The sequence below is a fragment of the Bacillus rossius genome, chromosome 16 (genome assembly GCF_032445375.1).
Source record: "Bacillus rossius redtenbacheri isolate Brsri chromosome 16, Brsri_v3, whole genome shotgun sequence".
In the NCBI taxonomy this organism is placed as follows: domain Eukaryota; kingdom Metazoa; phylum Arthropoda; class Insecta; order Phasmatodea; family Bacillidae; genus Bacillus; species Bacillus rossius.
In genome coordinates, this window is record NC_086343.1 from 18293961 (window position 1) to 18315694 (window position 21734).

A 21734-nucleotide genomic window follows, 5' to 3' on the forward strand; every position below is an offset into this window, starting at 1 on the left:
AATTCTCGTCTGTTTTTTTTTTTTTTTTGCCGTGAAGAGTGGGCAGAGAGGGGATAAACGTGTCGGACAAGTTAAACGCCATCACGAATCGCCGACCAATGGAAGCTCGAGAATAGGGGGGTTGTCGGTTACCACCACCATCCTCTCCCCTCCACCAACACACCCTGAGGGCAATTCCACCCCCCCTTCTCACTATCCACGTTATCAGCTCGGCGCAGCGACTGCGTATATGCGGGAGGGGAAGAACTCTGGTGGAGGGGGAACTGTTGTGGAGGAGGGGAGGTAGAGGGGAGGAGAGGTTTATGGAATCAATTTGCAGGAGGTCTCTTATCGCACGGCCCCACGCAGGCTTCGCACAGGTGGCAGGGGTTGGATAGCCGCCCCGAAAGAAGAGGGAGGGGATTATTAACCGTTATTCAGGGAAGGAAGAAGGACGGGGGGGGGGGGGGGGGGGGAGATCGTCAGAATTTTGGGAGAAAACAAAAATCCCCGTGAGAGAGGAACGCCACGCCCCCCCCCCCAAAAAAAAACACCTGTGACGTCACGGGAATCATCCTGCGCCAGATAATACCGATCGGCGATGGAAATGACCATACTAAAATAAAGATAGCTAAATCAGATCCTAAAAACGCGAGGTTTCCGAACACCACTGGCGAGTGGAAAAAACAAATGAGTTAGAAGGCAAGGCAAATGGAGTGATATAAAAATGTTTTTTTCCGCGTGTTCGATGACCCATCTTTAAACTACCACGTAAAAAAAAAAAAAATTGTAATTTTCTAAACATTTAAGTCAGTTAACAAAGTTTAACTTAATTAGAGGCTAAATGGATTTCAAACATCACAGCTAACAAAATATCATCTCTAACATACAAATTACTGCAATTTTGATGATAACAATGACCACATAGCTGTCAAAATGCACAGATAAAAGATTGCACAAAAATAACACTATAAGAAAATTAATAGATATACAATTACATAGAGGTAGGTATGACAAGATTGTAGTGAAGAAATGTGTTAATTTTCTCTATGTAGTTGAAATAAAATATTCACAGTAAAGTTTCAGTACGCATCTGAGCCTATGTAATAGTACAAGGGACATCAACATTTCACCCTTGAAGATAGCTGCAAGAATTATTTAGTGACTCTGGCCACGTCAGCATAAGATCTATTCTTAAATAAAATATTTCATAACAGAGGGAAAAAAAATAGTTTTTAATATAAAACAATTATGCCACATATCAGTAACAACATAATATTTATTCATACATCAGGTCTCTGTAATTTTATATAACAAAACAATGGTTACAAGTCTTTTATCATATTTTGTCATCACATTTTTGATTAAGAAAGTAATTCCATAACTAGTTACAAATACCAGAAAATTATTCACACTTTATTAGTTATGTACACAATAAAACTTACATACATACGCCACTATGATGGCAAATAAGTATTGTCCCATGTCCAGACCTTTTTATGCATATTAAAAGTTATATAAAATAGCATAGCTGCTAATCTAGCACATTATGTACAATTCGTTACAACATTCTGTTGAGGACTAGTATGGCCACTCGACCACATACATAAACTACGCCACTAACTGATAAAAAAAAGCTAATCTCCAGGCTTGAAATGAGCTGAAATAACTGACCTTTTTCTTACTTAACTTGCTGTGGAATATCACCATAACTGCACAAATTTAGTTTGGGCCTTGTCTAACGGAGATGCAATAACTACGCAAATAATCGATGGATATTCTAATTAGGACTAGCTACGCACACATATTTTTATCTTCTTGTCATATACAGTTTTATACTGTCTAAAAAATCATACATACATAAAACAAAAATGTGAGCTGGTTTTTCACTACTCGCCAGAGATGTGTAACATCTAACCTTGGTAACGAGCAAAATTCATGTTGCAAATACACTTATACTAAACTCGGACACGAAATTTGGCGAAGAATTCTTTAAAATATCGCCGAGTTTGAAAAAATTTACGAAAATTCTTTACTGTCGCGAACCACACTTAGTTTTCGTACCGTCCGCTAGAATTCGCTGCCTCAGAAGCTACGTCATCTATATAATTACTCGGTTTGTAGAGCGAAAGGTTAAACTGTGTAATGAAACCCCTCCGATGAAAGCGAAAATATGTTCAATAATACTAAACTCCTGCTCTGGACCTGATTTTCGACAAGGAATTTTACTAAAATACCACGCGTGTTGTTAAAATTCACTAAACAGTTAATACTTTAAAGTTCCCGCAGACTTTAGAAGTCATACTTCTATGGCATTACTGAAATATTAACCTGAAACATTTGAAAACACATATTATAACACTAAGTATATATCTTTTAAATTGGTTTTTTGCTTAAACGACTGAAATCAGTCTGTAAATAATTCCTACAGACAATATTTAACATTATTTGGCTGATTCATTATTCTTGTTTCATAATATTGTTATATTATGTTATTAAAAAATAAAAATAAAATTCCAATGATGATATTTTGACCAACGTCCCTTGAGGTTAAAAAGAGTGCGCTCTACCACTGTGCTTTTAAGAAAATTGGGAATTTAGAAAGAGGATATGTAGCTATTACAGTCACTGTAATGCCAGTTTTTTTTTAAATTTAAGATTATGTTTTGCAATGTCTATTTTAGTTTACCCAATTTGTTATGAGGTAGTTTCACTATCATAAAGTTTTATTTGGCAGCACCATTACGTTCGGTACGTACCTTACCTAATGTTTACGAAAGTGACTGTATACGGATTAATGTTGCTACACGTGGGCCCGCCATCTTGGTTACACTTTCCTGTTCGTTGACTTCCGTTCCATTTTCACGAAATTACTTCTACTAAAATGCCGTATACATAGAGCTACGAGATTTACACATAAAAAATGAAACCCTTATATTTTTCCCCTCCGTAGCGTGTGTTGTATCGTTGTTTTTGCCAATTCTCTGTGCGTGTCTTCCCTGACAATGACTGTACATATTCAATTATTTATTTTTTACCCCTGCACGCGACATTCCGCGGACACTCCCCTGGTGCATATTATTTATTCCCTGTAATATCTACGGTAGTACAATCTACAACATGATAACGTAAATTTTCCACAACTCATAAATAATTGAAAATGGAAAAAATGGACTTGATTAATATATTTTTTTTTAAAAATTATGGTTTTAATTAGTTTCCAAGCTAAACACATGTATTTACACACATACTTAATTTTATAGTTTACAATAGGTAGTTAATTAACATACCGACCAGAAAAAAACCCATCAAAATATACATTCCCTCAAGCCGTAATATCACAGTTACCATACAATAAAATAACATTTATAAAATCACTTTCAAATATATCACATTAATGCACTCCTCTCTAAGTGCAGATATAAATCAGTCTTTAGTTTTTGTATGATAGCCTGATTCAACTAATTTACTGTATGCAAAGTACAAGCATACATCAACGATCATATAATGAAAGTGGTGATATGCATCAAGACAGCTAGTAGATCCTATAGAAACTGTAAAATATTTTTGTAATTTTACAACAAAACTCCTTTCAACGTTAAAAAAAATTCTGCAGTGCAGTTTTACAAATGATATCGTTGGCAACAGAGTTTCCAAGGAGTTTTATTATAAAAGTATAAACAAGATTTTACTGTGTATTTACCATAACTTTTTTCAGTTAAAATGAGTTAGCAGGAGCTTATTCATTGGTTCAGCTCAAAGAGGCGGAGTTTGTTTGATTTCAGCCAATGTAGGTAATGTTGGTTGAGGAGAATAATTGTGTGCCCTAAGCACACAACTAAAGAAACCTTCAATATGATGACGTGTCTGTACCATAAGAAAACTTAATTGTGGTCAAAGCCTTGTCTCCTTTATTGATATTACTGAGTACTACATTTACCGGTCTTTTATCCACTTACCATACAATAAATAAGCTGATATGTACCATTTACAGCTCAAACATCAGACCTTAAAAAGGTTTTCATTATAATGTTTAATGAGTTAAATTTTCCTCGAGAGAAGATTCAATCAAAAATACGTTTATGTTATTCATAAAGATGACCCTTCTTTCGAGTTAAATACAGATATGTAAAATCGAGTTTTATTATATCGAAATATAAAACAACGAACACGTTTCAAAGTAGTGTTAGAAAAATATCCATGTCTTATTGTTTTGTATGAACTATTATTTTAATTAGTCAACGGCTGATAATAATACCAACGTGATACAAATACACAATCCTTAATATAAGAGTTGCCACAGTTACAAACTTTAAAATGTGATGTTTAATCTCTAACCTTCACTGGACTAGTAACTTGGATCACTTACTCGAGCTATTAGCCTAATTCCACTGTTCAGGTCTCTAATTACAACAATCTAAAGTATTGTGTAGTTCACTAACAAAGCCTGGGTTAAAATATGATAACACAACTATAAGTACAACATTTTGAATAATGTAATAAACCAAAAACACAAACACAACACTAAAACCAAAGCTAAAGCGTTGACACTGAGTTTCAGTCTTACTTCGTACTGGGGAAAACACACTTAGAAAGTTTCATCACAGTTTGTGTGTACGGTAGTCTGAGGTCGACGTAAAGCTAGTTGACGTTAATAATTACACTTCTGATATGTGTTGCATTTGGCAAAAGCTTCGCTTAAATCTGTATCACACAAGGGAAGGTTTCATACAGCTTCCAGAAAAAACTGCTAACCAAACCTCCACGGCAGCAGGTATGGATGTTTCTATGAAAGAAACTATCACACTGGTGTCGGCCTAGCTTGTGCGAATGGCTTTGTTATGATGGTTAAAACATTTTTTTTTGTATTGCATTAACATGGATGTTTCTCATAATTGTTACATCATACTATAATTGCTTCAACAGACCACATGTTCACCGCGTTTCAAAACAATAATCAAGAAAACTTCGATCACTCCCAAAAAAATTAGCTTTTGAACACTTGGGGCACACCACCACTTCATTCTGATTGGGTAAAATTTCCACCTTCTACGAAACATTACACAGAAATTCGAGCACGACCGATTACAAAAACTTCTCTGCTAACTCTTCCACAGAACCATCCATACCTGCTGCCACAGAAGACCTTACAAGTAAACTTCGATTGTGTGATAGGGTGCTTTAGCCTAGAGAAACATGTCAGATAAACAGTTATTTCTCATCTTGAAACCTGCAGGCGCAAAGAACACCACGACAAAAAGAATCTGACCCGAATTCGAGCTTCCACGAGACACGAACAACAGAACTGCGAGGCACGGCTTCCTGCGGTGATGCTGAAAGAAGGAAACGTCAAAAAGGGACGAGAAACTTGTGAGCCAAAAGAGGTAGACCCTCCTGTCCGGACCAGACGTCCTGGCGGTTGGAAATTCTAGGTGCGGGGAGCGTATCACTACAGGAAAACCTTTGAAACAACACGTTTCTTACAGCTGAGCCATCACCCAACGCACACTGTTGAAATGTTTCACCTTGATTTTACGAAGAACCCTGGTGAATTCACGGGCACTGTGTCCAGTTATCTTGGACATGAATCCAAAGGATATTCAATAACTGGTTTTAAGTCCACAGCAAGAACACTCTTCTTATGTCCACGTGTGTGTTTACCTTTTGTTCAGAACGAAACAAGACATCTCGAAAGTCCAAATACGGCGTGCGGATTCTGTTATTTGAAATCACGTAGAACTCTCTTCGCTCATTTGGGTCGGATTCTTCCCCAATTTGCAGGAGCAGGCAAGTAACTCGGTTGAGGATTCGGGGGGGGGGGGGGGGGGGGGGGGGGGTTGTTCGATTCTACGAAGATTCTGTTATTTGAGATCACGAAGAACTCTTAGGCTTATTTAGGTTGAAAATTCTTCCCAAGCTGCAGGGGCAGGCGGGTAACTCGGTTGGGAAGGGGTTGTTCGATTCTACGAAGATTCTGTTATTTGAAATCACGAAAGGACTCTTTCGCTTGTTTGGGTTGGATTCTTCTCCAAGATGCAGGGGCAGGTAAGGTACTCGGTGGAGGTGGATGGGTGGGTGGGGGTGGTAGGGAGGAGGGTTTTCACTGGAAAGCGAACAGGATGATCAGCAGCGGGACGGAGATGACGCAGACGAGGTAGACCGCCGTCCGCGGCTCGCACGTCGTGACGACCACGAACTCCTGGTTCCACGCCGAGTCGTCGCTCGTCAAGGGCAGCTCCAGCACCACCTTCTCGTCCGAGAAGAAGTCCAGCGGCAGGGCGCACTCGCCGCTGGCGTTGCGGCACGAGGCCAGCGGGTTCGAGACGTCGTACATCACCTTCTCCAGGCGGAAGTTCACGTGGATGAAGTTGGACTGCACCTCGTTCTCGCTGTTGAAGATGAAGAAGTAGTAGCCGTTCACGGGCACCCTGGCGGGAAACATGCAACAACTTCTGTACTCTCGCGAAAGATCCCTTCAGAAAAACCAGTTTTGCCAAGAAAGACTACAAGAACAACACATGGCTACTGTTATTTTCACACGAAAAAACTATGGAAATACAACATCTTCTGTACTCTAGCAAAAGATTCCTTCAGAAACCAGTTGCCAAGAAGCACTACAAGAACAACACATGGCTACTGTTATTTTCGCACGAAAAAACCATGGAAATACAACATCTTCTGTACTCTAGCAAAAGATTCCTTCAGAAACCAAATGCCAAGAAATACTACAAGAACAACACATGGCTACTGTTATTTTCGCAGGAAAAAATCATGGAAATACATCTTCTGTACTCTCGCAAAATATTCCTTTAGAAACCAGTTTTGCCAAGAAACAGTTTGTAACACTACAAGAACAACACATGACTACGACTGTTATTTTCGCACGAAAAAACCACGGGAAAAGATAATCGAATATTCAATAATTAGACTTTATTTGATTTTATCATGCTTGTTGATATGGAAAGCTATTCAGGGAACGGTTGACAAACAAAATTTAACTACTGGAGGTACTGGGACAACACAAAGTATAAATGCCCGAGTGACCATCCCAACCCAGTATTACTGCGAACACTATTTTTTGTAGTGATATAGTTGATTTTCATTTAAATGAAACACATTTACAAATATCTGGAATTTTACATGAATATTTCCGTTCCATTTACAAAAAAAAAAAAAAAAAAAAAAATACTGTGCACGAGGGTCAGATGCGAAACTTCACAGATAGAGGGGTAGGCTAATTTTTAAGCTACGCAAATATTTTATACACGTGTATAATAAGCGGGACAGTGGTGGTGGTGGGGTGGGGGTGGGGGTTCGAAGAGCACGGTCGCCCCCACGCAAGCAAACCTGAGGGGGCTAATAATAACTTTCTCCCTCAACCTCCTTTCTTCGTTTCCCACATTAACTTTCATAATTAAAAATGAATTGTCCCAAGATACAATTTGCTCAAGACTGCTTTCGTTAAGAAATTCTGTATTTCATCTTGATCATCTGGTTATTTTATTTTTTCAATCACTACAATGTTTTGCTATAGCGATGTCCATTAACATATCATTCATAATTTTCACCCCGTTATAAAAAATAATTCAGAGATATCAAATTATATTTTGGCCCCACCCCATACCTCTTTCCCACTGAAGGAATACACAGTTGCCTCGTCCCTGTGTACAAGTGTGCAAGTGTACAAACGAGTGTACAGGTATGCAAGTGTATCAGAATGTGTGCAAGTATGTTAGTGCACTAGAATGCAAACATTCCTTTTAGAGCCGTTGCTGCCATCTGCGGTCGCAGAAAGTAGTTCGATAGCTAATAAAAGTAACAATGGAAGTTCAACAGGAGGATCATTATAATTCTAACAATCATGTACACGAATAAAAAAAAATTAAAAGAGTCTTACAGTTGTCTGACTCTCTACTTTATTCGCTTTGAGCGTTGCCCTTTTCATTCGTTACCCCCCTTTTTTTTTGCACTCGCCTTACCCTACCAGCTGTAAAGAAGTGTCAGTTGAAAAAAAAAATCGTGAGCGACTCTTTCAGTACTTGACAAGATATTTTTAACAGCCAACCCTGGTAACGAGCAAATTCAAATGTTCTCATGTTGCGAGTACACCTACAATACGAAAATCGGACACTAAAATTTACGTAAATTTCTTTGAAAAAAAATGCCGAGAGTGATGAATATACTAAAATTGTGTTCTCAACTACAATTATTGAAGCGAATCACACGTAGTTTCCGCTACGTTGTCTATTGAATCATTTGATTAGCAGACCGAAAAATTTAAACTATATGAAAGCGGAAAAGACTTGAAAAAAAAATTCTTAACGCCGGCTTTAAACCTGATTTGTGACAAGGAAATTGAATAAAATACTGTCCATATGGTTTAAATTCACTAAGCAGTTAATAGTTTAGAGACCTGACAAATTCGCGGATTCATTTCGCGATAGGATAGAGTCCAAATACTTTTGAAATTATTTTGCTTCAGTGATTGGGCCGCAGTTTATCTGGACCCTGGGCCAATGAAAAATCTTTGACAGAAGAATTAGCGAATCACGATCATCCAAGTCAACAGGTGTTACGAGTCGGTAACCAATGAGCAGATGTAATTTGCACGAGTGCGTTGAGAATCTTGGAAACCATTCCATAGGTATTTGAAATCGCGAATTTTCCCTGGTCTCTATTAATAGTATAAAGTTTATCTTTGTGCTTTTGTGAATTTTGGTTCGCGCCGTCCGCCAGCAGACGGCAGCACCGTGGCTGTTGCACTCCCACCAAATGCCGTGTACCAGAGCGCCGAGATGTTGACGCACGAGAAAGAACATCAAGAGCTCGTGTGTCCCGGGGTCAGGTCACGCAGGGGCGTAGCCAGGGGGTGTGTGTGTGTGTTTAGGGGTTCAAACCCCCCCCCCCCCCTTTAGCACCAAAATCTTTAATTAAATTTCTTAATTAAGCACTCAAGAAAAAAAAATCATATTAAAAATTAATAAAAAATTTTGCCATTACAATATTTAAATATAAGTACCGAAAACTGCTAAAATAGCACTATTTTACACCTTAAAATCCAAATTTTATATCAAAGTACACTTATTTCGTTTTAAAGGGATTCTTTTGATGCTTTTTGAACATTTTATACTTCAATTTAATTATTTAAGTGCATTTTGGTTTAAAATTAGTTCATTTATATTGTATCGAGTGATTTTTGTTTGATGTATTAATTTTTCCGACTCAGTTCGTTATCATTGGATTTATTTCATTTCCATTGGTATCGTTTAATTTTATTTCGGTTATTTCACTTTAATATATATTCAAGTAGATATTAGCCGGGGGGGGGGGGAGGGGGGAGGAGGGGCATGCTTCTTAACACCCCCAATACACAAATCATCCCGGCTACGCCACACCGAGGTCGCGCACCTGTAGGTGACGGTGTTGGGGTGCGACGCGCGCTGGAAGTCAGGGCCGCCCTTGCGACACTCGGGGTGCGGCGACAGGGGTAAGTTCACGATGAGCCCGCTGCAGTTGAGCAGGCGCTCCTCGCTGCTCGAGAACGACGACCAGAACTCGCTGTGGCTGCTGTCGTTCAGCGTCGTCTCGTTCAAGGTCACGTGGTGGTCGGCGATGCCGTCCGGCGTCAGGCCCTGCGGGACAACCCATCCGCTTTTTGACGTGTCCCGTTACGCACATTGTCCCGTTGCGCTCATTGTACGCTTGCGCCGCATCTATCTCTCTTCCACTCGATTGGAACAACCATCGATTTGACTTTTTTCGAGGCACATCAAACTTGAAACACTCCCATTCGTTTACTACTTTTCCCTATCATCGTACTATCCTTAACAGAATAACACAGATTGGAAAATAAGTTAAATAGCAAACATGTATAAAAGTTATAGTTAAAATAATCTCTTCGTTAAAGTAATAAACATATTTGAATTCATCAGTGCAAATAAAAGTAAATTTATCAATTAAACTGTAGATCCCATTTCACTCCTTTGTATCCATACAAAATAGTGATAATTCAATAAAAATGATTCAATTTTATTCATAAAAGTATGAAATCATGTCATCAATGTTTTGTTATGACGTTGTCACGTTAAACTTTCGTCCGTAAACCGACTTTACAGACAACCAATTTTTTTTTTGAAGTGAAAACTTCTTTAGCCGCGTTGGGCGATTTTTGGTAGGGTCAAAATTTACGGGTTCGCGTCACCCGACATGCTAGTGACGTGTTGCGCCAGACTGGCGACGCGCACCGGCCTGTGTACATGTATACGCATATATACACACTGATACATTGTATACACTCGACTGTATCATGTGCGTGTTGGACTCTTTAATGGATGGGTAAAATCTTGTGAGTTCGCGTCACAGACATGGCTGTAGTAGCAATAAGTGAAGTTAATTTGACCACGTGAATACATGACCTAGGTCTGACATCACTGGGGTAAGTCATAGCTAGGTAATGCATTTTTACATAATTTTGACATACCGCTGACATCTGTTGTGACTAAAAAAATGATGTCAGGATAAATGATATCATGCTGACATCGTACTGATATAATACCAAAATAATTTTCTTACGCACATTTGATGTAGAAATGATGTCATATTACACATTTAAAAACAAAGTTTTAAGTTTTCACTTCTGTTGACAGTCCCCATGACTGGCTTTTTTTTTTTAAAAAAAATTTATGTGTCGACCAACCTTCCCTTAAACTTTCCCTACAGCACATCGCAAGTCGTCTGAATTGTACTTTCTTCATTCTTCTGGCACACATGCAACACACATTACATGCATGGATAGCACCCACAACTCCTCTTCCGATTGGTGTATCGTTTCTACGATGCACAACATAGTTTCATTAGTTGCCACGGCTCGTTGACTGCCCGACAATCCAAATACCGCATAATACTACAAGCGTGTTGCAATGTGGAGAAAAATACGCCTGGAACTAAGCTCTCCATGATGTCAATCGAAAGATTAAATGTTAAAGAAATTGAGTGAAAAGAGTCACACCAACACATAACTGAGTCGAATATGTGCCGGTGTTGTGTTAGTTAATAATCTGTACTCTCGAGGATGCAGATGTCTCTGAAGAAAAGTCACCATCAAATGCTGCTCTCTGTTGTGAAATTTTGAAACTACGTCTGAAACGTCAGGGTAACTGGGAAATTGAATGACTCCAGAATAGTGCCAAATTATTATCAGTACTGCCAAATTATCCGAGTCTCCTTAGTAACTAATTATTCTTGTTTAAAACTAGCCCAGGGTCGTCAATGAAATACCGAGAGCATTGTAGTCTAATTATTTATCAACGTGAAAAAGATGTATAGGCCTATGTGTTTTAAGTCTACGCAGGGCCGTCGAGAGCATTTAATTTTTTCGGGCCCCCTCCCCATTTCTTAATGTACAATTTTTCAAACCTCAAAACTAAAAACAAAAGTCTAAAGACTGAAATCGTTACATTGGATACAACTGTAAACTTGATGTGAGCATATTGCATGACTTGTGCCTGAGATTTCCAATGAATTTCAAGTCTTTAAATGTGGTCCTACTCCCAGGGTAAATCTTGATATAAAATTGTGCTCCGGATTTTATGCCCTCCCCCATCAAACACCCTTCGATAGCCCTTTTTCTACCCAATTGACAGAGACAGGAAAAATTCATGGATACATTTCGGTACAGGCTAGCGTTGCGCTTAGTGCCGCATCTTCTATTGGCTCAAAAATTGTCTAGAAGACTCTAAGACAACGAGAAACCATCACCCAAAGCTGTATCAAATCAAAAGCTACCACGTTGGGACTATCTCGCAAGACAGCAGCCAATAAATAGATGAAGTTTACCAGAGTGTACGTGGAAATGCGGAGTTTTTCCTGTGGGTCACTCACTGAACCAGCGAATGTTTCCAGTCCGTACCAAGGGTGAGGTCAGGGAGGGGCAGGTTGGTGCCAAGCCCCCACCTCTTTTTTTTTCTAGAACCAAAATGTTTCTCAGTAATAATGCAACTCATTAACCAGCTTTAAATGAGTCAAGTATGGCTCGATTTTTAGAAATTGAACATGCAGATCTGTGACAGTATCCATAATTAGTGGCACACTTACGTAAGCGGAAATATTCAACTAAGAATTTCAGTATTATCTTTGAAAGATTTGTGCAATGGGAGTGCTTGACTTGATATAAGCTTTTGGACATACGCATTTCTAAGCTTAGAAATGGTGTATGTCCAAAAGCTTACATCAAGATAAGAATTTCAGGTTATCAAGAAGCACTGCAGGGTCATCAGATACATATAAAAAAAAAGAAGTTACGATCATATTTTTGAAATATTTCCTGGGGAGATATTGGTTCAGCCGAAATGTATATTTCAACAACTAACTTCGGCCCACATCTTCCATAATACGCGGCTACGCCCGTGGCTCCCCCACCAATGGACGTGGGAATGCAGTGTTACCTCCTCCATCGCTGCATCGGCGTCCTCGTCGTGCATGAACAGCTCTCGGGGCAGGCCGACTGGGACGACGTACACGTCCCTGCGCGCCCTGCCGCCCTGGTCGGCGGAGGAGTTGCGCCCGTCAATCGTCCCCCGGGTCTGTGCCTGAGGCCTCCTCCCGGCCTTGTTGCCGCCCTTCCTTCGGGCCCGCGGCGGCGGCGGCGGCGGCGGTGGCGGTGGTGTCTCTGCCTCCGCGACTCTCCCGTCGTGGTCGTCGCCCAGCAGGCCGGCGATCCTCCTCCGGATGGCTTCGCGCTCCTCCTCCGCCGCGCCGTCCCCGACGGGCGTCTTGAGGCGCTCGCCGAGCCGGCGCAGCACGCGTCTCCCTCGGGCGCCCAGCCGCTGCAGCTCGCGCAGCACCTTGTCGAACACCTCGTCCGACGAGGCGGCTGCCGACAAGCATGCTCTTACCCTCGGTGGCACTGCAGCCGGGGCACTTGTGATATCACCACAATGGACAGGTTGGAATCACTCATCATCATATAATTGCCACTTCCATCAGCACCTCGTCGAACACCTTGTTCGATGAAGCTGCGCGCCCGACAAGCACGCTCTTACCCTCGGAGGCACTGCAGCGGGACACTTGTGATATCACCGCAATGGACAGGTTGGAATCACTCATCATCATATAATTGCCACTTCCATCAGCACCTCGTCGAACACCTCGTCCGACGACGCTGCGATACCAACAAGCGTGGTCTTATCCTCAACGGCACTGCAGCGGGACACTTGTGATATCACCGCAATGGACAGGTTGGAATCACTCATCATCACATAATTGCCACTTCCATCAGCACCTCGTCGAACACCTCGTCCGACGACGCTGCGATACCAACAAGCGTGGTCTTATCCTCAACGGCACTGCAGCAGGACACTTGTGATATCACCGCAATGGACAGGGTGGACTCACTCATCATCATATACATACCACTTCCATCAGCACCTCGTCCGATCAAGCTGCGCGCCCGACAAACATGGTCTTACCCTCAATGGCACTGCAGCGGGGCATCGTCATGCCATCGTAATGGACTCATCATCATATAAATACTATCTCATGTAATGCTACTACCATCCATTTCCGAACCACCGTGAAACTGCTGGACAATAATTAAGAGAATACATCAATGAATTTTTTAACAAAATTACTTGTGAGCAATGCCACAGCCACGACAGCCCGTGACCGTCCCTAATGCTTGTTGAGATAGAATGGCTTGCCACTGCCTTCCTCAGGATGAAGGTGAAACATGACATTACCCAAACCCGATGACAGCTATGACGTCCCAATGCTTGTTGAGACAGGATGGCTGGCCACTGCCTTCCTCAGGATAAAGGTGAAACATGACATTACCCAAACCCGATGACAGCTATGACATCCCAATGCTTGTTGAGACAGGATGGCTGGCCATTGCCTTCCTCAGGATGAAGGTGAAACATGACATTACCCAAACCCGATGACAGCTATGACATCCCAATGCTTGTTGAGACAGGATGGCTGGCCATTGACTTCCTCAGGATGAAGGTGAAACAAGACATTACCCAAACCCGATGACAGCTATGACATCCCAATGCTTGTTGAGACAGGATGGCTGGCCATTGCCTTCCTCAGGATGAAGGTGAAACATGACATTACCCAAACCCGATGACAGCTATGACATCCCAATGCTTGTTGAGACAGGATGGCTGGCCATTGCCTTCCTCAGGATAAAGGTGAAACATGACATTACCCAAACCCGATGACAGCTATGACATCCCAATGCTTGTTGAGACAGGATGGCTGGCCATTGACTTCCTCAGGATGAAGGTGAAACATGACATTACCCAAACCCGATGACAGCTATGACATCCCAATGCTTGTTGAGACAGGATGGCTGGCCATTGCCTTCCTCAGGATGAAGGTGAAACATGACATTACCCAAACCCGATGACAGCTATGACATCCCAATGCTTGTTGAGACAGGATGGCTGGCCATTGACTTCCTCAGGATGAAGGTGAAACAAGACATTACCCAACCCGATGACAGCCGTGACCGTCCCTAATGCTTGTTGAGACAGGATGGCTGGCCATTCCCTTCCTCAGGATGAAGGTGAAACATGACATTACCCAAACCCGATGACAGCTATGACATCCCAATGCTTGTTGAGACAGGATGGCTGGCCATTCCCTTCCTCAGGATGAAGGTGAAACAAGACATTACCCAAACCCGATGACAGCTATGACATCCCAATGCTTGTTGAGACAGGATGGCTGGCCATTCCCTTCCTCAGGATGAAGGTGAAACATGACATTACCCAAACCCGATGACAGCTATGACATCCCAATGCTTGTTGAGACAGGATGGCTGGCCATTGACTTCCTCAGGATGAAGGTGAAACAAGACATTACCCAACCCGATGACAGCCGTGACCGTCCCTAATGCTTGTTGAGACAGGATGGCTGGCCATTCCCTTCCTCAGGATGAAGGTGAAACATGACATTACCCAAACCCGATGACAGCTATGACATCCCAATGCTTGTTGAGACAGGATGGCTGGCCATTGCCTTCCTCAGGATGAAGGTGAAACATGACATTACCCAAACCCGATGACAGCTATGACATCCCAATGCTTGTTGAGACAGGATGGCTGGCCATTGACTTCCTCAGGATGAAGGTGAAACAAGACATTACCCAACCCGATGACAGCCGTGACCGTCCCTAATGCTTGTTGAGACAGGATGGCTGGCCATTCCCTTCCTCAGGATGAAGGTGAAACATGACATTACCCAAACCCGATGACAGCTATGACATCCCAATGCTTGTTGAGACAGGATGGCTGGCCATTCCCTTCCTCAGGATGAAGGTGAAACAAGACATTACCCAACCCGATGACAGCCGTGACCGTCCCTAATGCTTGTTGAGACAGGATGGCTGGCCATTCCCTTCCTCAGGATAAAGGTGAAACATGACATTACCCAAACCCGATGACAGCTATGACATCCCAATGCTTGTTGAGACAGGATGGCTGGCCACTGCCTTCCTCAGGATAAAGGTGAAACATGACATTACCCAAACCCGATGACAGCTATGACATCCCAATGCTTGTTGAGACAGGATGGCTGGCCATTCCCTTCCTCAGGATGAAGGTGAAACATGACATTACCCAAACCCGATGACAGCTATGACATCCCAATGCTTGTTGAGACAGGATGGCTGGCCATTGCCTTCCTCAGGATGAAGGTGAAACATGACATTACCCAAACCCGATGACAGCTATGACATCCCAATGCTTGTTGAGACAGGATGGCTGGCCACTGCCTTCCTCAGGATAAAGGTGAAACATGACATTACCCAAACCCGATGACAGCTATGACATCCCAATGCTTGTTGAGACAGGATGGCTGGCCATTGCCTTCCTCAGGATGAAGGTGAAACATGACATTACCCAAACCCGATGACAGCTATGACATCCCAATGCTTGTTGAGACAGGATGGCTGGCCATTGCCTTCCTCAGGATGAAGGTGAAACATGACATTACCCAAACCCGATGACAGCTATGACATCCCAATGCTTGTTGAGACAGGATGGCTTGCCACTGCCTTCCTCAGGATGAAGGTGAAACATGACATTACCCAAACCCGATGACAGCTATGACATCCCAATGCTTGTTGAGACAGGATGGCTGGCCATTGCCTTCCTCAGGATGAAGGTGAAACATGACATTACCCAAACCCGATGACAGCTATGACATCCCAATGCTTGTTGAGACAGGATGGCTGGCCATTGCCTTCCTCAGGATGAAGGTGAAACATGACATTACCCAACCCGATGACAGCTATGACATCCCAATGCTTGTTGAGACAGGATGGCTGGCCATTGCCTTCCTCAGGATGAAGGTGAAACATGACATTACCCAAACCCGATGACAGCTATGACATCCCAATGCTTGTTGAGACAGGATGGCTGGCCATTGCCTTCCTCAGGATGAAGGTGAAACATGACATTACCCAAACCCGATGACAGCTATGACATCCCAATGCTTGTTGAGACAGGATGGCTGGCCATTGCCTTCCTCAGGATGAAGGTGAAACATGACATTACCCAAACCCGATGACAGCTATGACATCCCAATGCTTGTTGAGACAGGATGGCTTGCCACTGCCTTCCTCAGGATGAAGGTGAAACATGACATTACCCAAACCCGATGACAGCTATGACATCCCAATGCTTGTTGAGACAGGATGGCTGGCCATTGCCTTCCTCAGGATGAAGGTGAAACATGACATTACCCAAACCCGATGACAGCTATGACATCCCAATGCTTGTTGAGACAGGATGGCTGGCCATTGCCTTCCTCAGGATGAAGGTGAAACATGACATTACCCAACCCGATGACAGCTATGACATCCCAATGCTTGTTGAGACAGGATGGCTGGCCATTGCCTTCCTCAGGATGAAGGTGATACATGACATTACCCAAACCCGATGACAGCTATGACATCCCAATGCTTGTTGAGACAGGATGGCTTGCCACTGCCTTCCTCAGGATGAAGGTGATACATGACATTACCCATCCCGATGACAGCCGTGACCGTCCCTAATGCTTGTTGAGACAGGATGGCTGGCCATTCCCTTCCTCAGGATGAAGGTGAAACATGACATTACCCAAACCCGATGACAGCTATGACATCCCAATGCTTGTTGAGACAGGATGGCATGCCACTGCCATTCTCAGGATAAAGGTGAAACATGACATTACCCTAACCCGATGACAGCTATGACGTCCCAATGCTTGAGACAGGATGGCATGCCACTGCCATTCTCAGGATGAAGGTGAAACACGACATCACCCCAGTCCTGAACCCATCAGGGAAGAGGATCTCGAAAAATTCCTCTCCTCGACCGGGAATCGAACACTCACCCCTTGGCCCACCGGCCAGACACACCAGCCACAGACCGCGTGGGCGGACAGCATTAATATATTAAAGATAAATATTACAAATTCTGGGTTACGAACTAAAAAAGGTTGCCATTTTTAAGTTAAATCATAATCACGTGTCCGGAATTTCAAGTAGACACATAACCAATGTCACCAAAAATAAATGTAAAATTATTTTTTGTATTTTATATATGAGTGCATACAATGTAGAATTATTACAAGGCTTAAAACTTGAATGATCACCTTATATATATATTTATATATATGCATGTATGTGTATTGTGTACATACGAGGCTTGTAAATAAAGTAGTAGTAACGTGGCCTAGAAAGTCACAGAACATCGGACATGCGCAAACAGGATATCGGAGCTGTGAGGTGGCGCTGTTGTCGATGTGTAGAGTACATACACACGTCGATCAAATAGAAGGGGAATTGGCTGCGTGGCGTTGTAGTGGACAGTGTCGTTTCTACCGCTCTAAAACATGTTTACGAAAAAGGTGATCTGTGGTTATGGATTAAAATTTAGGTTGCCCGCGGCAAACATGCATTGCAATGTTATCAGGGATTATCTGAAGCCTGTGGCGCGAATGCGTTACCGTACAGGACGATTGCACGATGGGTCAAAGCATTTAGTGCTGGTCGGGTTGAGACTACGGATTTGCACCGCAAAGGTCGGCCATCCATTCCACAACACCATGTTGACATCGCAAGTGGTCTCCTTTCCATAGACCGTCGATGGACTGTCCGGGAAAATTTGGGCTCAGTCATCAAACCTTGTGGCACATACTGAAGGAAAGACTTAACATGAGGAAAATTGCATCCCGCTGGGTTCCACGTTGACTCACTGACGCACAGAAATGTCATCGGAATGCACTGGCTGGTGCCACCTCGACAGATACTGCAATGACGGAGACGCATTTCTGCAGCGTATTGTCACCATTTATGAGACGTGGGCTCGAGCCTATGAAACTGAATTAAAGCGTCAGTCCAATGAACGGCGTCACCCCAGGTTCGCCACGTCGGCACAAGTTCCGCCAGGAACCCAGTCGGGTGAAGGTAAATTCAGACTGTGGCATAAGACCACGAGGGTGTCATTATTACGGACGCTATGCCTCAAGGAGAAACTGTCAGCACAGTGCACGGTTGCCGATACCTACAGCACCGTCTGCGCCCAGCTATATATAAACGTCCGCTGTTTATTACGGGACGAGAAATGCACAACAATGCCCGTTGTCATGTTGCACAAAAAAGTAACTTTTTTTTTTGCGACGGCGGACTTGGAAGGTGTCCTTGTGACGACGACCTCTTTCCTGGGTTAAAACTTTGAATATATATACTGTATAGAAGTCGCGAGTGGATAGGATTTACTATACGTTTTTCAGGAGCATATGATGAGCAGCTTGGGAACTTCACGGCTGCAGGGCACTGCCGTAACGCCCTGTATCGTCTTAGGTTGTTATTTACACATTAGAGCGCAGCACTGTCGCCCGCTGTCATTCCCCGCACCCCCTACCAATCATTCACTGCAGCTCAAGGTCGTTCAACGGGAGAGGGGGGAAGGGGTGTTTGAAGAGTTCGACACTTGTCCGCTAGGGACCACCACAAGTCGATGCCCTAGAGATGGTGGCGATTCCGGCGGTGAATTAACCAACTACCTCAAACCGTATTAGAAATTTTAACCTGGGCTGGCGACTTCTATACAGTAGCTATATATATTCAAAGGTTCAAACAATCCCCCTTTCGAGGCATCCGGATTTCCCGAGGTTGCCGTTCTGTGACCACCGAGCAGTTCGCTAACAACTCCTTGCCGACGGCAACATTGACGTCTGGGAAAAGAAGGTGCGAGACTGTGCTGGTGATCGTATTTAAAGGAATGTAATGTTTTCTTGCTTGTGCGTGAATTGAAGGCTCTTTTTCTTTTCTAGGTTGTCGCCGTTGGTTTATTTACAACTCTCGCTAGTGTGTGTGTGGGGGGGGGGAGGGGGGGGTTGTTGTTCTTGGACGGTGTACCTGGAGGTTGTCTGGAGGACCTTGGTGTGGCGGCGGCGGCGGCGGGGGCGGCGCGGCGCCGCGCGGGCGCGTGGGAGCGCAGGTACTGCGCCAGCACCGAGTCGGCCTCCTCGTCCAGCTCGCCGTCCACCATCTCCTCGCGCTGCAGCGGCCTGCGCTGGTCGTGCAGAACCACGCCCTGCCTCGCCCGGCGCACAGTCTCGGGCCGCGCCGGGTCTGCCCCCTCCGCCCCCTCGGCGCCGGCGGGCCCGACCTCGTCCGACTCCTCGGAGGACGCGTCGCCGATGTAGGCGCACTCGTGCAGGTTCTTGTGCCCGCGCAGCACGATCAGCGAGGCTCCGGGCCACCTTTCGGGCACACACGCGCGGGGGCGCGCATTGCGGACACTGTGTCCATGCAGGTTTCACCCGGGGGCCCCAACCCGTCTCTGGTTATAGTCCAGATTTAAGAGTGAGGGGAGTTAGTCATGGTTTCCAATCGCTGCCATGGCTGGCCAATCCCCCTCCTAGCCAATGGCGTAGCTGTGTTCATGAAGTTGGGGGGGGGGGACAAATAATGATATTGATGTCATGTAAACCGATTCCCCTCTTACTAAGGCGGGGGGGGGGGGGGGGGGGGGGGGGTCCGGGGGTCCTCCACCAGAAAATTTTGATTTTAAAAGTGCAAAATAGCGCTTTTTAATCAGTTTTTGTATCCAACCATTGGATACATCGATGTTAAATTTATTATTGTTTCCTTAAGATAAAATTTGATTAGTGAAGAAATTACAAATAAAGTTGGGCAGAATAATATTATAAAATAAAAATATCACGGTCTAGAAAGTTGGGGGGGGGGGGGGGACAGTCCCCTCCACCCAAAAAATTCAGGGGGACACGTCCCCCCTGTCCCCCCCGGTTCCTACGTCCCTGCTCCTAGCACACGATGCATGCGACCCTCTCCCTGCATGGCTAATCCCAGCATGACTAGGCGTATAGGCTTCGGCCTGAGACGCACCTAGGTCCCTCCCTAACCCGGACCCCTCTAAAATACACTTAGTTTTAGTTAGGTTAGGGGGAATAAAAAATCCACGTGTGCCCCGGACACACTCTTCCAGATCATAAATAACACGCCCACTGCATATGCCAACGAGAACCATTCCACGAGCCGTCCAAAATTATTTAAACTGTACCGACTTGGAAAAAGCTACCAAAAACCCCGGCTTGGATCTGATTTTTCAGCAAGGAAATAGGCTACTACCCATCTTAAGTAGCTTTGGCTTCTGGGTTGTAGTCGCGTTCCTTGGTGAATAATCCACCGACGTTTCGGTCGACGTTGCAGTCGCCATCATCAGGGAGCAGTTAGTTAGTTACCTACTCAGGTAACTGCAATGCCGACCGAAACGTCGGCGAATTATTCGCCAAGGAACGCGGCTACAACCCAGAAGCCAAACTACTTCAGACAATGGCCGCGAAAGTCTGCGAACATTACTACCCACATTGTTAAAATTCTTTAAAAAGTCAATACCATAAAGCTTCCCTACATTTGGCTTTGTGAACTTTGGTTTTTGCGCCATCTAATTTACTCCTACCGTGAAACGTGTCCAGTTGTATTTTAACGTGAAATACTAAAATAAAGCACGCAGTTAAATGCGTTCGTGGAATGAACCTTTTTATTTTGAAGATATCTTAATATATATAAATCTCGTGTCACAATGTTTGTCCTCAATGGACTCCTAAACCACTTAACCGATTTCGATGAAAATTGGCATTTATGTGTAATTTTTTCCAACTTGAGAGATAGGATAGTTTTTATTTCGATTAATGGTCTTAATCTGATAATTTTAGAGTTTTCTAATGTGATGTATGTATGAGTTGGCAGAAAATCACCACGGCAACGGCTGTAGCATTGTTGATGCTTCATTCGTCTCCATGGCAACGACTATTTCATTGTTAGTGTAGTCCTCATCACTCATTAAATACAGACCACCAATTTTTAGATATATACAGGTAAATAACTATACACTGGTAGAACAAAGTCGGTCGGGATTTGAAAGTGATATAAATTATTCAAATTAAGAAGACAATTACTAACTACATCTGATTTCTAAAAAGGTCCAGTGAACTCTTTACCAAGTCAACCGATTTCGATGAAAATTGGCATTTATGTGTAATTGTTTCCAACTTGAGAGATAGGGTAGTTTTTATTTCGATTAATAGTCTTAATAATTTATAATTAATAATAAACTGATTATCAATGTTGATTGGTGTTTAAGCCCGGGAAACAGTGGGTACTTCGTTTCCATGACAACGTTGCGTGCTTGATAGTCGGGAAACCATCGGTGCTATTCGTTTTTTCTTCGGTACATTAC

The 21734-nt window shown here is 43.5% G+C and overlaps 1 protein-coding gene across 1 annotated transcript in view; it reads right to left on the reverse strand.

The window, feature by feature from the left end:
- Positions 1-1240: 1240 nt before the first annotated feature.
- Positions 1241-21734, reverse strand: part of LOC134539871 (uncharacterized) — a 54260-nt gene continuing 33766 nt past the window's right edge. Inside the window, exons 4-7 of the mRNA XM_063382216.1 lie at positions 19388-19734; positions 12423-12850; positions 9388-9611; positions 1241-6407 (exon numbers count right to left, since the gene is read on the reverse strand). Of these exons, the coding sequence (XP_063238286.1) occupies positions 6080-6407; positions 9388-9611; positions 12423-12850; positions 19388-19734 (1327 nt within the window). The 3' untranslated portion in view covers positions 1241-6079. The remainder of the gene's footprint in view (positions 6408-9387; positions 9612-12422; positions 12851-19387; positions 19735-21734) is intronic.